The sequence below is a fragment of the Apium graveolens genome, chromosome 6 (assembly GCF_009905375.1).
Source record: "Apium graveolens cultivar Ventura chromosome 6, ASM990537v1, whole genome shotgun sequence".
Taxonomy (NCBI): domain Eukaryota; kingdom Viridiplantae; phylum Streptophyta; class Magnoliopsida; order Apiales; family Apiaceae; genus Apium; species Apium graveolens.
The window spans coordinates 175,906,215-175,922,417 of NC_133652.1; the positions used below are offsets into that span (position 1 = coordinate 175,906,215).

The 16,203-nt window shown below is 33.2% G+C and overlaps 1 protein-coding gene across 2 annotated transcripts; it reads right to left on the reverse strand.

The window, feature by feature from the left end:
* Positions 1-8,497: 8,497 nt before the first annotated feature.
* Positions 8,498-13,854, reverse strand: LOC141667034 (protein DAMAGED DNA-BINDING 2). Of its 2 annotated transcripts, none has more exons than XM_074473339.1 (11): positions 13,602-13,854; positions 13,435-13,513; positions 12,641-12,768; positions 11,514-11,636; positions 11,318-11,406; positions 11,079-11,199; positions 10,441-10,532; positions 10,047-10,176; positions 9,641-9,889; positions 9,050-9,246; positions 8,498-8,970 (listed from the first exon to the last, which is right to left on the reverse strand). In XM_074473339.1, the coding sequence occupies exons 1-11, from the start codon at positions 13,791-13,793 to the stop codon at positions 8,754-8,756; spliced, it is 1,617 nt and encodes a 538-aa protein (XP_074329440.1). In that variant the 5' UTR covers positions 13,794-13,854; the 3' UTR covers positions 8,498-8,753. The 2 variants fall into 2 exon arrangements, with proteins under 2 accessions (XP_074329440.1, XP_074329439.1); XM_074473338.1 differs by having other exon boundaries at positions 13,435-13,525.
* Between the last annotated feature and the right edge of the window lie 2,349 nt (positions 13,855-16,203).

Here is a 16,203-nt window from a genome sequence, read left to right on the forward strand (position 1 = left end):
AGGTAAGACCTTGATGCAACAAAGAGAGATCAAGAGAGAAATGCAGGTACAAGAGTGATAAGGATGGAATCCATTGCAAGTGAGTCAATGAATGTCAATGATGCGGAAAGGGAAAGGCTATTTCAGCAAGAATATCAAGCTGTTATAGATTTCATTTCCCTGGATGCTGAGACATTTACTCACCCTGTGACAGCTTACCAAACTCTAGCTATATAGGGCAATGAGGAGGCTGAAAGATAGCTGAATTTGGTGCATACTACATAATCTTTATAAAGAGCAAATGATGTAATCACTGCTATGCCTTCCAACATTGGCAGTGATTTGGAACTGGATGAAGCTTCTTTTGGGGATGCTGATGGGGATGATGAGGAAGACAGCATGGACATAAGGGGGAGATGCAGCTGTTCCTGCCTGGATGCTTACAAAGGAATGTTCCTACTCATATCTCCAATCAACTCTATTCAAGCTAATTCATGACACCCAAGCAGCTATTCAGGAATCTTCCAATGCTAGCACAAAGAAGCTACTCACAGCACATCTTGAAGCACTCCAGCTGCATAAAATTCAAGCCCTCTAAGACAGTCAGAGTGTGGATGCCATCAAGTAGGAAATTTCTGAAGTCAAGCATGATGTTATAGAAAGGATGGATGCTAGACTCCCTGCAACCACCATGACTAAAATTGTTCAAAAGCTAAGGAATGAGGCTGATCTAAATAGGAAAGTTGAGGTCATGGACTCAAGACTATCTGGTGTAGAGAAGTCAATGGCTAAGATACTTACCAATCAAGAAGCTCAGACTACACTACTCCAACAATTGGTGGCTGCTCAACTCCCTCCCACACAACTTGATGATAACAAAAAGGGGGAGAAAGGATCAAGTGAGGGGGAGAAACAACTCAATATTCAAGTTAGCAAAGTAATTGTGCCTACAATTGCTTTCACCAAGCCACCAACTACAGACATTATTGATCTGATTAATGAAGCAGCAGCCACATTGAGAGAAGCTGAGAAGAAGCAGTTGAGCCCAATCAACTGGGAGAAAATTGATGAGGATATACAAAAGAGATTTGGGTTAGTAAAGAAGCCAGAAAAATTAGCCATTCATCACTCTCAAGTCAGGAAAATATATGTGAATGAAATGAGCATGAAAAATCTGGAAAGAGGACAACTATCCTGCATCAAATCTCCAAAGGCTAAGCTAATTTTGAAGCCAAGGGTGAACTATCCAAAATCTTCAATAAAGAACCCCTTGGACACAGTATATGAGACACCAAAGCCTGATGAAAAGAAGCTATTGGCCAAGTCTATAGCATTATACAAGGGTCCAGCTGATTCAGCATTGAAAAGAAGAATTGCTAAAATTTTCAGGAATGGTAAGGAAATTTGTGTGGTGGCTGGACACCCTCAATTTGCTGAAGCAAAGTGAGAAGAAAAGGAAAGATTGAAGCAAGAAAAGAATCAAGCTGCTCTAGATGCTAAAAAGGTCAAACAAAAGAAGGAGCAAGCTGCTATCTTGGCCAAACTACAAGCTGTGAAACCCACACAACAAATTTCTGCACAACCATCTGAAACTGTTGAATCTCAAGATCAAGTAATGCAAAAAAATACCTCCACAGACAAAGAAGCCAAGGTACAAGCAAAGAATCAAGAGAAAATTGGATTTCAGTGATGAGGAGATGGAGGGGTACTTTTCCAAAGAGTCTATTTCTACAACAACTCAAACATCCATGCCTTATGTGGCACATGTAGAATTCAAGATAGATCCATCCAAGAATTTCCATGGTGAACCTATCATTCCAAAGGATGAACCAATAGACTGGGACAGTCTACCAATACCTGAACTCAATCTACCTCACTTCATGAAGCCAAAGAAGACAAAGACCAGAGCAGTCAAGAAAGTGAAGCCCTCAACTCTCAGATCCAAGTCCCTAACCAAAGCTCAAACCAAAGTCAACAAGGGAGACATCATGTACATCTGTGACATCAAGGAATTCTCAAATTTAAACCTCTATCTAGATGAACTGGAAGAAGTTAGAGGGATTGATGCTTACAGGAATCTACCTGAATGGTTAGTATTCAAGTACAAGGGAGGAAAGAGATACAGTGGCCACTTCACAAGATCCTTCAAGAAAGCCAATATGTGCTGATAAAGGTTTATTCATCCTTCAAGAAGAACTTTGGATTCAATATGACAGCTAGAAGACTTGTTCTAAAGAAGATTGAAGAACTGAGGAGTATTAGAGCCAAAGATGCACTCCCAAATACTCTAACTATTCCTTACACAGGGAGTAGAGTGCATCTAAGGCCCTACTGGCTGATGGAATTTATGGATGATAAAGGAGTTAGAAGATTCTTCAGATTAGAAGACCAATTGAGCATCTCTAGCAATGAGACTCTTTTGGAAATGCAAGAAATGCTAAATCTCTCAGAATCTGATGAACTGGAATTCCACAGACAGCTCCAAAATCAGATAGAAGAAAATAACAGAAAGCTTGAAAAGAGATCCAGATCTTCAAGGAAATAGATTAATCTGCTCAGGCTAGAGGAGCATCTTGAAAATGACAATAAGCAAATCTTTATGCATTTTGATAATTGCAGCACTTTACAGTTTTATCTACTTCCACTTAAATTTGTATTTTTAGGGTGTTTTGTTATCATCATGTTTCTCTTAATTTATGGCTACATTTCTAGTAGACATAAATTGGGGGAGATTGTTGTGTATATGTTGTGAACTTGATGATTTCATTAACAAAAAATCTTAGTAGATTCAACTCAGTGTATTTTGTAACACTCGATGGATGAGCAAATATAGTCACGGCGGATGACTCAATACAGTCCCGACGGATGATGATTTGACATCCATCGGGTGAGTAACTTATGTTATAATAAGGCATGTAGCACATTTCTGCAAACACCTTTGTTTAGATTCTGTAGTAGCATATAAGTCATGTTGACTTTAATTAGATATGCAGAATAGGTTGATTAATTGTACATAGATGATGTCTTGTAATTTTGCATAAATAAAATGAAGTCAAGTGGTAAATAGCTACCCGACGGATGATCAACAAAGCTACCCGACGGATGATCAACAAAGCTACCCGACGGATGATCAACAAGGCAACCCGACGGATGATCATGTACCCGACGAATAATCAATTCAAACATCTGTTGACAGTGACAACACAGTCACATGCGTCGAGTGTATGCAAAAGGAATGTGGAAGCCTATTCAACTGGGTTTTTGAGAACAAAGAAGCATTACCATTTCCATGCTATTATGAAGATATTCAAATATGCTGGAATAGAGTAATGAAGTAGCATAATATTAGACTTGATAGGTTTTGTTTTATATTTTGTCTTATTACTGTGTAATCTTGGTGATATATAAACCAAGAGTAGCAATTAGAACAATAATGAGACTAAGCAAGTATTTTCTCAGAGAAACATTTGTAAGTTGTATCCTTAGCATTTCTCTGTAAATTTAGTTGTTCTTATCTGTAAGCAGCTGTGAGCTATTCAAGCTTCACAGAGTTCTCTTGATATATATATATATATATATATATATATATATATATATATATATATCTGGTGGATACATTCTAATCCACCAGAAAGTTTTAAAGACTTGTGTTTTTATCACTTTGTGTTTTGATTCATATTTAACTTGTTATTCCGCACTTTACAAATCAAAACACTGTCATATATATATATATATATATATATCTTAAGTTAGAATATTTTATAATTCAGAAAAAGTTTCAAGAATTCCATTCAACCCCCCTTCTGTAATTCTTGTTGCATTGTTAGGGACTAACAGTTATACTTGAACTTAACAGTCAAGATGTTTTTACAGTGATAATTAACTAACTGTAAAAGACAGAGAAGCAATGATCAAAACTCATTTGATCTTTTATTCAAAATCAAATAAGTTGTGCTACAAATCCAAGTTCTTGAGTATCAAAGAACTTAGCTACTTCTTGTGAGAATACAAGAAAATCTAGAATATTTTTGTTATGACTGAAAAAGGACACGTGACATGCTTTATAGACTAATATGCACAGTTTACATAGATTTCATTAAAATAGACTAACATAATTTCTAAAGCTATTTTGTCTATTTCTGTTTCAAGTGCTGCAAATTTGCATACAATCTTTCAGGTCTGCTATACTCCTTTGTCCAGTTCATCTTGACCCTAAATCTTGCATTCTTCAATCGACATTTGTAGTCTTTTCATTTTAATGATAAAAAAGTTTGTTGGCTGATAACTCTGAATCTTCATGATAGTTGTATTCTGTAATTGAAACTGTTATCGAGATCTTTCAAAGTGTATAGAGATGTTTGTATCGCGATGTAGAATGACTTGTCAATATCTTCACTTCTCTACATGTGTAAGTGGCTTGTCGATATCTCCACTTCCCTAAATGTGTAAGTGACTTTTCGATATCTCCACTTCTCTACATGTGTAAATGGCTTGTCGATATCCATTTCTTTACATGTGTTTTGACTTGTCGACATCTCCGCTTCTCTATATGCCAAATTGACTTTTCGATATCTTCATTTCTCTATGGACAAAATTGACTTGTCGATATCTTCACTTGTCTATATGCCAAATTGACTTCTCTACAAGTAAAGAAACTTCTCTAAAGGCCAAATTGACTTCTCGATATGACTCCTCTACATTCCTTAATCTATGACTTCTTGACATTTGACTTATAACATTTTTCAACTTACCATTTTTTCAGTCTAATACATCTTTTCTTTAAGGTATGATCAGGCTTAATCTTCTTTCAGAAATTTATTCCTTAGTTTGATAGGTGTTCATAGAAAAATATCTCAATCTAGTTTTCTTAAGCATTAGACTCAATGAACATACTTACAGATTATATAACAAATAAAAGTCTAACTAAATCTTAAAATTGTAAATGTGATTTAGTATTGTTACTAGCGTAAAAACTCGTGCGAGGCACGGGCCTCTATATATATATTTATATATTATCTCGAATAAACTTGCATCTATATAGAAATAATTTTTGAATACAATAAATAATTATTTTAACTTTTTACAGGATTTTCTTACCACTTTTTGTTTTCATACATACTATTGCAGGGGTATTAGATAACTTAAGTGTTGAGGGCTTAATTTTTATCGTAGAGTTCAATTTTAACTTACCTCGATAAAATTTTTTGAAACTATATCATTATAACTAAAATATTTGAAATTTATTTGCAGGGATGTACATCGGGTAATTTCAGGGTCGGGAAGTACTATCCCCGCCCTGATCCTCGAACACACCTTCAATCCTAAACGGGAATTCTTTTCATTACCCATTCCCGCCGGAACGGGGATTCCCACGGGGATACAGGGATATTAAAAATAATAATTTTGTATTTTTAGTATATTTTTAAAATAAAAAACAGTCTACTAATTCGTAATATATAAAAATATTGATAATATCTTATAATCTTAATATCAAATCATATTGAAACTGATTTATAATGCAAATGAATGACAAATTAAAAATATGTATTAAATTATAATGTAAAAAAAATGATCAATAAAAGTACCGATTATTTTAAAATTATTATATTTTTAAATACTATTTTTATAAAAAAATTATTTAATATATATAAATAGTCTACTAATTCGTAATATATAAAAACATTGATAATATCTTATAATCTTAATATCAAATCATATTGAAATTGATTTATAATGTAAATGAATTACAAATTAAAAATATGTATTAAATTATAATGTAAAAAAATTGATCAATAAAAGTACTGATTATTTTAAAATTATAACATTTTTTAAATACTATTTTATAAAAAATTATTTAATAATATATATATATATATATATATATATATATATATATATATATATATATATATACGGGTTAGGTTCTATGAAGTCCCCTATTTCATTGGAGTCCTTGGAGTCCTTGGAGTCCATATATGTTCTACAAGTAAAACTAGGTTAAATTGTTGTAGAACCTATTATTTTTCGAATGATATTCTACAAATATCACAACTTTATTGAAAATCTTCCAGATTGTATAGATTTTACAAGTAGAACGTTGCAAAATATATTATTCTACAATATGCTTAGTTTGCAGAACATAAATGTTCATGTTGCAGAACATACATATTTTACTTGTAAATATATGAGATTTGCATGATTTTATTGAAGTAATGATTTTTGTGAAACATGTTTAGAAGATATTTTATTTGCAGAACATAAATGGACTCCGAGGACACCAATTAAAAGGTGGACTCCATAGAACTTTACTCTTCTATGGAGTCCTCTATTTCATTGGAGTCCTTGGAGTTCATATATGTTCTACAAGTAAAATATAGCTTAAATTGTTGTAAAATGTAATATTTTTCGAATGATATTCTACAATTATCACAATTTTATTGAAAATCTTGCAGATTGCATATATTTTACAAGTAGAACGTTGCAAAATATATTATTCTACTAAACATGCTTAGTTTGCAGAACATAAATATTCATGTTGCAGAACATAAATATTCATGTTGCAGAACATAAATATTCATGTTGTAGAACGTACCTATTGTATTTGTAAGTATATGAGATTTGCATGATTTTATTGAAGTAATGATATTTGTGAAACATGTTTTGCAAGATAACACGTTTTAGAAGATATTTTATTTGCAGAACATAGATGGACTCCGAGTACTCCAATTAAAAGGCGGACTCCATAGAATTTTATATATATACCTATATATATAAAGGTGAGTGAAACTAATATGAGGTGGTGGCATTTTTTAAATTTTATAATAAAACTACAAAAACTAAATAAAAAGGAGGTACGTAAATAATATAAATTAACATTTTATTTACTCAAAAATTAAATTAATAAAAAAAAATTGATAAAAAAGAGAGGATGTTGCTTATCTAATAAAAAATTTAAATAAACTCAAGAAGTTATGTAGCACAATGGTAGTGATATTGTAATGATATGAAGTTTTTGAGTAGAAATTTTGGGGTTCGATACTTATTTTTAACAAAAATTGCGTGAGAAATGACATTTTTTAAATTTTCAAATATAAAATGCAAAATTGTAATTTTACTACCATTAAAATGTCTCAATTTGCTCATAGTCCTTTTTTAATATATCGGAGGAGATACAATTATACCGAAACTAAAAAACGGAGTTACATAAATAATATAAAACAACATTTTATTTACTCAAAAGTTAAAATAATAGAAAAAAATTATGTTAGAAAGAGATGATGTGATTTATCTAATAAAATTTATAATTAGGACTTAATGTGATATGTAGCACAGTAACATGTGTTATGTCATTTGACAATAAATGGCAAGGGATTCAAATCTTGGTATAAACACAATTTCTTCTTAGTTTTAGCTTAAACTATATAAGAGTGCCATTTGTGTAATTTTTGAAAATAAAAGGGTAAACTCGTAACTTCACAGCCATTAAAATGGCTCAATTTGCCCTTGGTTGCCCTTTAATATATAGAAGGAGATGTTAACGTGTCTTGCACCCCAGCATTAATTAAGTATGAAAGGTTCCTCAAAATAACTGATTTTAATTTTATCATAAATATTAGAAACAACATTAATGATAATTGAAGTGGGAATTCAAATTAAAGTTTTTTTAAAAATTTTATTTTTTTTATTTTTTTTTATATACGATTTTTCAATTCTTTTGCACAAATACGATATTGCAACTTGATGCAACCTGATTTAATTTTGACGACAATCAAATGCAATATCTCGCATGCAATTAAAAAAAATGCAGCTATGTTTCTTTGTGATTTTAAAAATTCTTGTGTCTTTGTTTTGATTGAACTCGTCAAGGTAAAATATCAGTGACGACTGCGTTGAATTATAACTTGAAAAGGTCGAGAATTGGAATGTGTGCTTATATAATCAATTAGCAAAAAAAAAATTGGGAAGTTTGATATGAACTAACATGTTATATTAAATCTCTGAAGTTTTATTGAACTTTTACTTGAACAAAATAAAAAGAACTTCTACTTGTGCAAATAGGACATAAATTCAAGCAATCATGTTTAATACGATTTTCCCAATATAATAAATTTTATCAGAATATGATTTGACGGGGGATAATGTGAAATGTAGTTGGCTAAAACAGATGAAGCATTACATATAAAAAAAAAGACAGATGTTTACGCTGCAATTTACTAATTTTGCGTACACGCACTTGTTTTTTGTGCACCAGATAGAAATAGATATACAAAGCTCTCTTACGTACGTTCAATGACTTTGTAAAAAACCACCAAAAGAGTATAGTTCTATAACAACCTCATTTTTTTTACCTTTTATAATAACCTTGTTTAAAATTACCATAGGATAGGAGCAACCGTCTTCCCTCTAAATACCAAGCACTATAATGCAATAATTTACAGTCTGTACACCTCTTACTTGGCAAAAAGAACAAAAATAATGTACACCTCTTTGTTTAGCAATTTTTGTGTTGCAAGTCATCTTAATAGTAATGCATAACTTCATCAAATATCTCATATAAGCAGGGCATCCCAAAATGCCATCAGTGCAAAAGATGATACAGGGCCATGTTATACTGCTCACCGATGCATAGAAGTTTGACCGCAGTGCTGCTACGTAATTACATTTACAAGTAAATAAAAGGCAAAAAGCAGATAAACTCCGCCAGTCTGTACAGGTTGCAACTGCTTGAGCAGCTAGCATAATATATGTTTACAAAGACTTATAACAGCAAGCTATCATTGCTTACCCTTGATGACCACTGAGATTGATTTTGCCTTTGTTTTCGTGGACTTAATGTTCTTCTTAGCTTTGTATATGTCATTGTCTGACTCGTCGCTGTCGCCCTCGGATTTCCTTTTCTTCTCAGCCTTACCACAAACAATAATATTCTTTTTAACCCTATCCTCGATGGACTCGGACTGATCCTTCTCAGGCTTCCAGATGAATATGGACCTGATAAGAAAAAAAGTGTATTAGTTTAAGTGAAAACAAAATAGCTTGATAAAGAAGCTAGCGTGTCAGATTGCTATACCTGGAGCTACCGGATGCCAGAACATCATATTGAGGATGCAGCTTGTTCACAGGACTTATAGTCGTAATGTTAGGGTCCATGACCTCAGCAATCAGTTGCCCTGTGCTGATGTTGATAAAATCAATAGGATGCAGTGCAATTCCGTTGTAATTTTCACTTATATAACGTCCAACAACTGCAACAGACTCCGAAGGGTCCTGCACAAATTTACATCATTAACATTAAGCATCTAAACTACAATCATTTACCGACTTAACATTTACCCCTCCATCTGTTCCACAAAAGTGCCTGAATGTACTTATTTGACACCCAATTGATTAGTTCCAACGGACATTTATACAACCAACACAATGTCGTCGATTTTAACATCAAAATTTCACTGTCATGGCATTAATTCTCATTACCAAACTCACCAATTAAAATATATATTTATAGATGCAGAACGAGAAAACAGATCATATCACAAAGAACTCATAGAATTTGGCAATATTAACCCTTTTCATTAACAGTTTTATAACTTAATCTTATTCTTTTCCTTGTAACACAGGAAAACCAAATTTATTGCTTTCATAAATGTAGAATAAATATCACCTTTGGATCCCATTCAGCTCGGAAGGGGGTCAGATGTCTATTAAAATCATGACTGTGTACGATTTCTCTACTTGGAGAATCAAGCTTCCCAAAAATAGAATCCCATACACGAATACGGTTGTCCTGTGCTGTGGTAAGTATTTTACTGCCGCTTTGTGGAGAAAAGTAGGCTGAGTTTACTACACGTTTATGTGAAAGCTGATGCAAAGAAGATCCAGCATCCAATCGACGAATATCCCATAAACGAGCCTGTGATGCATAATAATTTGAATGAATTAGAACAAACTTAAAAAACTGCAATAACTTGATACTCAAAAATAATACACAAATCTAAAAATTGTTTTGATTTCTTCTTGCAAACAAGCTAATTAGGAAAAATCCCTGAACTGCTAGAAAGGCCTCTTACAAAGTGATCATTTCCACAACTAAGGAGGAGATCTGGCTGAACAGGATTGAAGTTTAACCCTGTCACTTTGCTTCCCTTTTTGTGAATCAAGACAGCCTCCCCAATTTGGCTGTTGGAGCGGATATCAACCCTGTACTCATCAAAGAAGGCAACTGAGTTAAAGAAGTTTGGACTATGTAAAAGGTATGCAAGCATCTGGAAAATACTTCATGTTTGAAGGATAAAATTGAATTTACTCGTCCATGACAATCATTTATCACATCAGTAAACCGAGACTAGAATCTTTTAAAGCAGATATAGACATTACGATACCAAAAGGGTAGAGCCAGGAAAGCAACAATGAATTCACCAATATAATAGTCATTAAGAATTAAGAAGAGAAAGAGAGATATACATATACAAAGATCCAAAATTATCTGCAGCAAGCACAAGACCTTTCTCTGGGTTTACATCCATCCCGTAGAGCATCCTAAACGTGTTTGGGCTCTGCAGATAACAATTAAATACACAAAACTTTAAGCTTAGTAGTTGAACACACATTACCCAGAATTTTGTGGCGGAGGCTGAATTTGGGCGAAGTAAAAAGATTTGATATGCAAAATGTCCATATATACCAAGTTAAATTTAATTAATCCCTAAATTTTATATGTAGTAGTGTGGCTGGAACTTTAATTTTGCATCACAATCAAAACCATGGCATTGTAAAATTGTATGATAAAAAAACACCATATGACTGCAAAATAGCTGATGTTACCCAAAGGCTCACTCATTACTTACTGCACCCAAAGTTACACTGCACTAAACCTCTACGGTATATGGAAGAAACAAGCTACTAAAAGTCGGGACAAAAAAAATAAACCAAGATTTTTTGCTATAGAAGAACAGTCTATAGATGAAAATATTGGAGAAGGTTTGCACAAAGACCGAACTTAGGGAACATAGAAAATTTAATCGCACTAACATACATCCAGGGAGGCCCAAGCCTGTCATATTAAATATTAATAGAAAAATACATATTGAATCAAGCCAAACCTGCCATCCATTGGGGTTAATATTCATCAATGATGATGAAAGTCCTGTCTCCAAGTCTGTGCAACTAAGAGTTCCATCTGAGGATGCCCCATATACTGTACCATCATTTCTCGGATTAAACCTATATATATTAAGATTAAAAGTCATCTTTATAGAATGAGAAAAATCAAATATTTCACTAGTATAGAGAAACTGTAAAAGAATAATCATAAAAAAGTGAGGAGAAAAATAGGACTCACTTCATGTGATTGAGTATACAACTATGTATGTTGCCATAAACTGTCTTTTCATAAACTTGTTCAAAATCCCAGACTCCAAGCTGTCCTTTCTTTTTACAAGATACCAAGAGGGGTGGATTTTACTGAACATGTTATAACAGTATATGCACCTAATATCATTTTTTGACTTATTTCGAACTTAAAATATACAACTAACCTTATCACCAGATAAAATAATGTTATATTTAGTTGGGTGGAACTCCAAGCATGTAACTCTTCTGCTATGGTATCTAATTACCGCACAGCTCACATGACTTGGTATAACAACTTTTGGTTTGATCTGTCACAGAAAGAAGATAAGGTACATTAAATATTGACCTCAATACACTATAACCCACATTAAATCGCTAGGGCATGGTTTAATCAACATAAAAGTAGCTATGGTGGTTTAATAAAACATTGCTCAGCATATAGAAGTACAAAAATAGACATTGTAATGACAACATCCAACTAACTGCATAATGAATAACGGACGGAAAAGATAGTGGACAGTCCAAAATCATAAGTTACAAAAATCACAGAGAATAAATACCATCAACAGATCATAACTGGTCAAGAACAATTAAAATAGTGTCAAAACTTGAGGCTAAAACCCAACAATCTACAAGAAAGGAACATAAATGATATCAGTTTATCAATAATAGAACCGGTACTGTGTTGTTGACATATGGGTTATCAAACCATTGAAAACTCTAACTTTCAATCTATAAAATTTATTATATAGAAAGGTAAAGGATTCAGATATGCATGCAAACGACGATACCAGATAGCTTGAAAATAGATATGCAACAGATCATACAAAAGTAAGTTTTTCCATTTTCATTGTTTTAACTCTCGTAATACTGATATATCAAGAGGCTTACATACATTTGGAATATTAATAAAGTATATTATTGCACACACTATACGCCTATGCTAACTTTGTTTAATACTTGTGAAAAATTAAAAGCCTCTAACCATGGTGCTCCCCTTGACCAGTTAACTGATTTAAATGCCTTTTTCTGCATTTAAAAAAAACTTCTACTGAAACACAGCCTTTTCAGCAAAAACTGTGGAACACAGTATATTATGCATGTCATATACAATTTTTGGAAGGCAATCCGAATGCCATATTTAGGAAGACAAACTTTCATAAAAGTTAGGTAAGTAGAAGTAGATATATCCCTTTCTAATGTTTTGTTTAACACCTGATGTGTAATAAGTAACAGAAAAGTCATTAATGCTAGTATAACTATGTACGAACATTAGTACTAAAACATTTCTGTAAGCAAGAATAATCCATACCTTTGTAATTTTGGGTCTCAACTGACGTTCGAAAATAAATTCCAACGAGTTCCGTGTATTTTTGTGGGCTGCTGGTATAACACCGTATTCAGTGGCAACTCGATGAGGACAAGTGATTGTCGTATGGCCTTCATCCAGAAAACAAAAAACATAATAAGCTCATACAACTGTAGTAGTTTTTCTTAGAGCAGTTTTGCATCATCAAAATATCAAGCTATATAATTGAGTTACAAAATAAAAAAGTAAAGGTATAGCTGGAACGGAAAGAATGCAGACACAAGAGAAACAAAACAAGCATCAATGATTCATACATGAAAAGTTTCCAAAAAAAGAGAAACGAATGCATAATGCAATTATGAAAGAAGAAAGAAAAACGTATTCAATATATGATTGGAGAAACATAATTCTGAAAACATAACTTTATAATGTACTACTAATCATTTGCATAAGTTGTAATTGAGGAGCTTTAAAAACTGTAATATTCATAAAACAAGTCTACAAGTTTGTAACGTTGTTTTGGCAACAGATTCTGGAGTATGGCAGGTCACTTTGGATAATCCGCAACAGTACCAAAGCTTTCCATATAATTCATTAATAAAGGTATTGAAACTGTTGATAACTTAAAAACTACAATTTCTTGTGCACACAAGTTAGAAAAACAAATTTTGGCAACAGCAAAACAGACAGAAAATAAAATAGGTAGCTTCATTTCCAAAACTGCAGTGATAGATGTATGGTATTACGAAAAATACAAAAATAAAAAAAATGATGCCGAGCCTAAGGGATTATGGTACCAGGCAATTTGCAGAGAAAACAAGGTTTCATAGGACAGTCAATGTAAGTAGCCCCCTTAAACCCTGCTTCATGTCCTGTCTTCTTGCACACCTACATATGATACTAGTAATGTAAAAAAAAGATATAAAAAGGATGTAATGAAAAAAGGAGAAGGGGGGATGCATACTTTACAAACTTTCTTAAGGCTTATGGTAATGGGGGCCTTCCCTTTGCTGTTTTCCACTTGTTGTTTCTTTGTTTCTTCGCTTTCAACATCTTCTTCTTCTTCTTCTTCTTCTGATGAGCTTTCCTCTGTGTCTGAGTCTCTCTCAATCACCACTTGTGCAAATTTCATTCTTCTTGCTTCTTGTGGTGCCATTTTTCATCTATTTTAGATACTGATCAAAGGGGGGTGGGGTTTCGAGCCTTTTCAATTATGGGGGCGTCTACGGAGATTGTGAAACTCAAAGGGCAAAAGAGGGGGTCAAGTTACGATACTGTCCTTCAACACTCATAGTTGGCTTTTGTTTGGGCCGGGGGTATTTTTGCGATTTCACTGCTTTCTTTCGGCGGGATATAACGTGGCGACGTATCCACCGCTTGGCCTTTTCGAGCGTGCTTCTCACGTGGTTCCCCCCCTAAATATTTGACCTTTCTTAAATTTATTTTTTTCTTGATGAATAATTACTGCAATAAAATAAAACCTGTATTTAAAACATCTATATTTATATTTATATTATCTTAAACGCTTTTATTGCTCATATAAGATTTATCCATAAATTTACTCATGATCCATTTTATTTTCTTACACATAAAATTTTATATTATACATATATTAATGAATCTTTCATATTTAAATCCATTTAACCCATTTAGAAACTAACATAATATACACCTAAACCCCTCCCTAATTGTAACAACTGAATAATACGTTTGAATTTTTTTGAATTCTTCTCTCTCAGAACAATCTATATGCCGCATAACTTCAGCCTCCTCTAATCTTCTCATTCGTTCCATGCTCCGGTGATCTGTTGTTAATCATGAATCCACGCTCTCAAGAAAGCTCTGCAAGGACTTGTTAGGAATATGTTGTGAATTTGATGATAAGTTAAACAAATCACCTTAGTAGATTTAACTTAGTGAATTTTGTAGCACTCGACGGATGATCTAATATAGTCCCGACGGATAAACCTTACAGTCCCGACGGATGACAGATTAACATCCATCGAGTGAGTAGCTTATGTAATAATAAGAATTGTAGCACATTTCTGCAAACAACTTTGTGTATATTCTGTAGGAGTATATGAGTCATGTTGACTACTAGTGGATATGCAAAATAGGTTGATTAATTGTAAATATGAGATGTCTTGTATAAGTGAAATGGAGTCAAGTGACAAATAGCTACCCGACGGATGATCAACAAAGCTACCCGACGGATGACAAATATGTACCCGACGGATGATCAAATTCAAATATCTGTTGTCAGTGACAACACAGTCACATGCGTTGGGTGTTTGCAAAAGGAATGTGGCAGCCTGTTAAGCAGGAATTTGAGAACAAAGAAGCATTACCAATTCCATGCAATTGTGAAGATATTCAAATATGTTAGAATAGAGTAGTGAAGCAGCATGGAGTTAGACTAGATATGTTTTTTTTTATCTTGTCCTATTGTCATGTAAACTTGGTGATATATAAATTAAGTATAGCTAGTAAAATAATCAACTAAGCAAACACATTTTAAAGAGAGATAGAAAAAGCTGTACTTGTCAAGAATTTTTCTGTAGTTTGTTTGTTCTACTTGTAAAGAAGTTATGAGCCATTCTAAGCTACACAGAGTTCTCAAACTGATATATATATATATATCTGGTAGATACATTCAAATCCACCAGAAAGTTTTAAAAACTTGTGTTTTTATTAGTTTGTGTTTTGATTTATATAACTCTTTCATTCCTCACTCTACAAGTCAAACACTTATATATATATTCACTTAGAACAGTTTTTTAAAATCTTGAAAAAGTAGCCAGAATTACATTCAACCCCCTTCTATAATTTTTGTTGTATTGTTAGGGAATAACAATTGGTATCAGAGCAATCTCTTGAAGTACAAAGAGTATAAAGATCACAACAAACAACAAGATGAACAAGAAGGATGTTGGAGTCAAAATTCTATATCTGGACAAAGACAATTATCACCACTGGAAGGTGAAGATGCACCTCCATCTTCTTTCTCAAGATGAGGCCTATGTGGATTGCATAGAGAGAGGTCCTCATGTACCAATGAGAGCTGCAACTGAAAATGAACCATCTGTTCCCAAATCTAGGCATGAATGATCAGATCCTGATATTGAGCATGTCAGGAAAGATAAGAAGGCCATGAACATATTGTTCAATGGAGTTGATGGTGATATGTTTGATAACATCATTAACTGTAAAACAACCAAAGAGGTTTGTGACACAATCCAAATTATTTGTGATGGTACTGAGCAAGTAAGGGAGAACAAGATGCAACTGCTGATTCAGCAATATGAACATTTCCACTGTGAAGAAAGTGAGTCTCTCGCTGATATTTTTAGTAGATTTCAAAAGCTACTAAATGCTCTGAAGTTACATGGAAGAGTCTATCAAACAAAAGTACCTAACCTCAAATTCCTTAGATATCTTCCAAAAGAGTGGAAGCCAATGACAATCTCATTGAGAAATTCACAAGATTACAAAGAGTTCACCTTGGAGAGACTGTATGGCATCCTAAAAACCTATGAGCTTGAAATTGAGCAAGATGAGAGGATGGA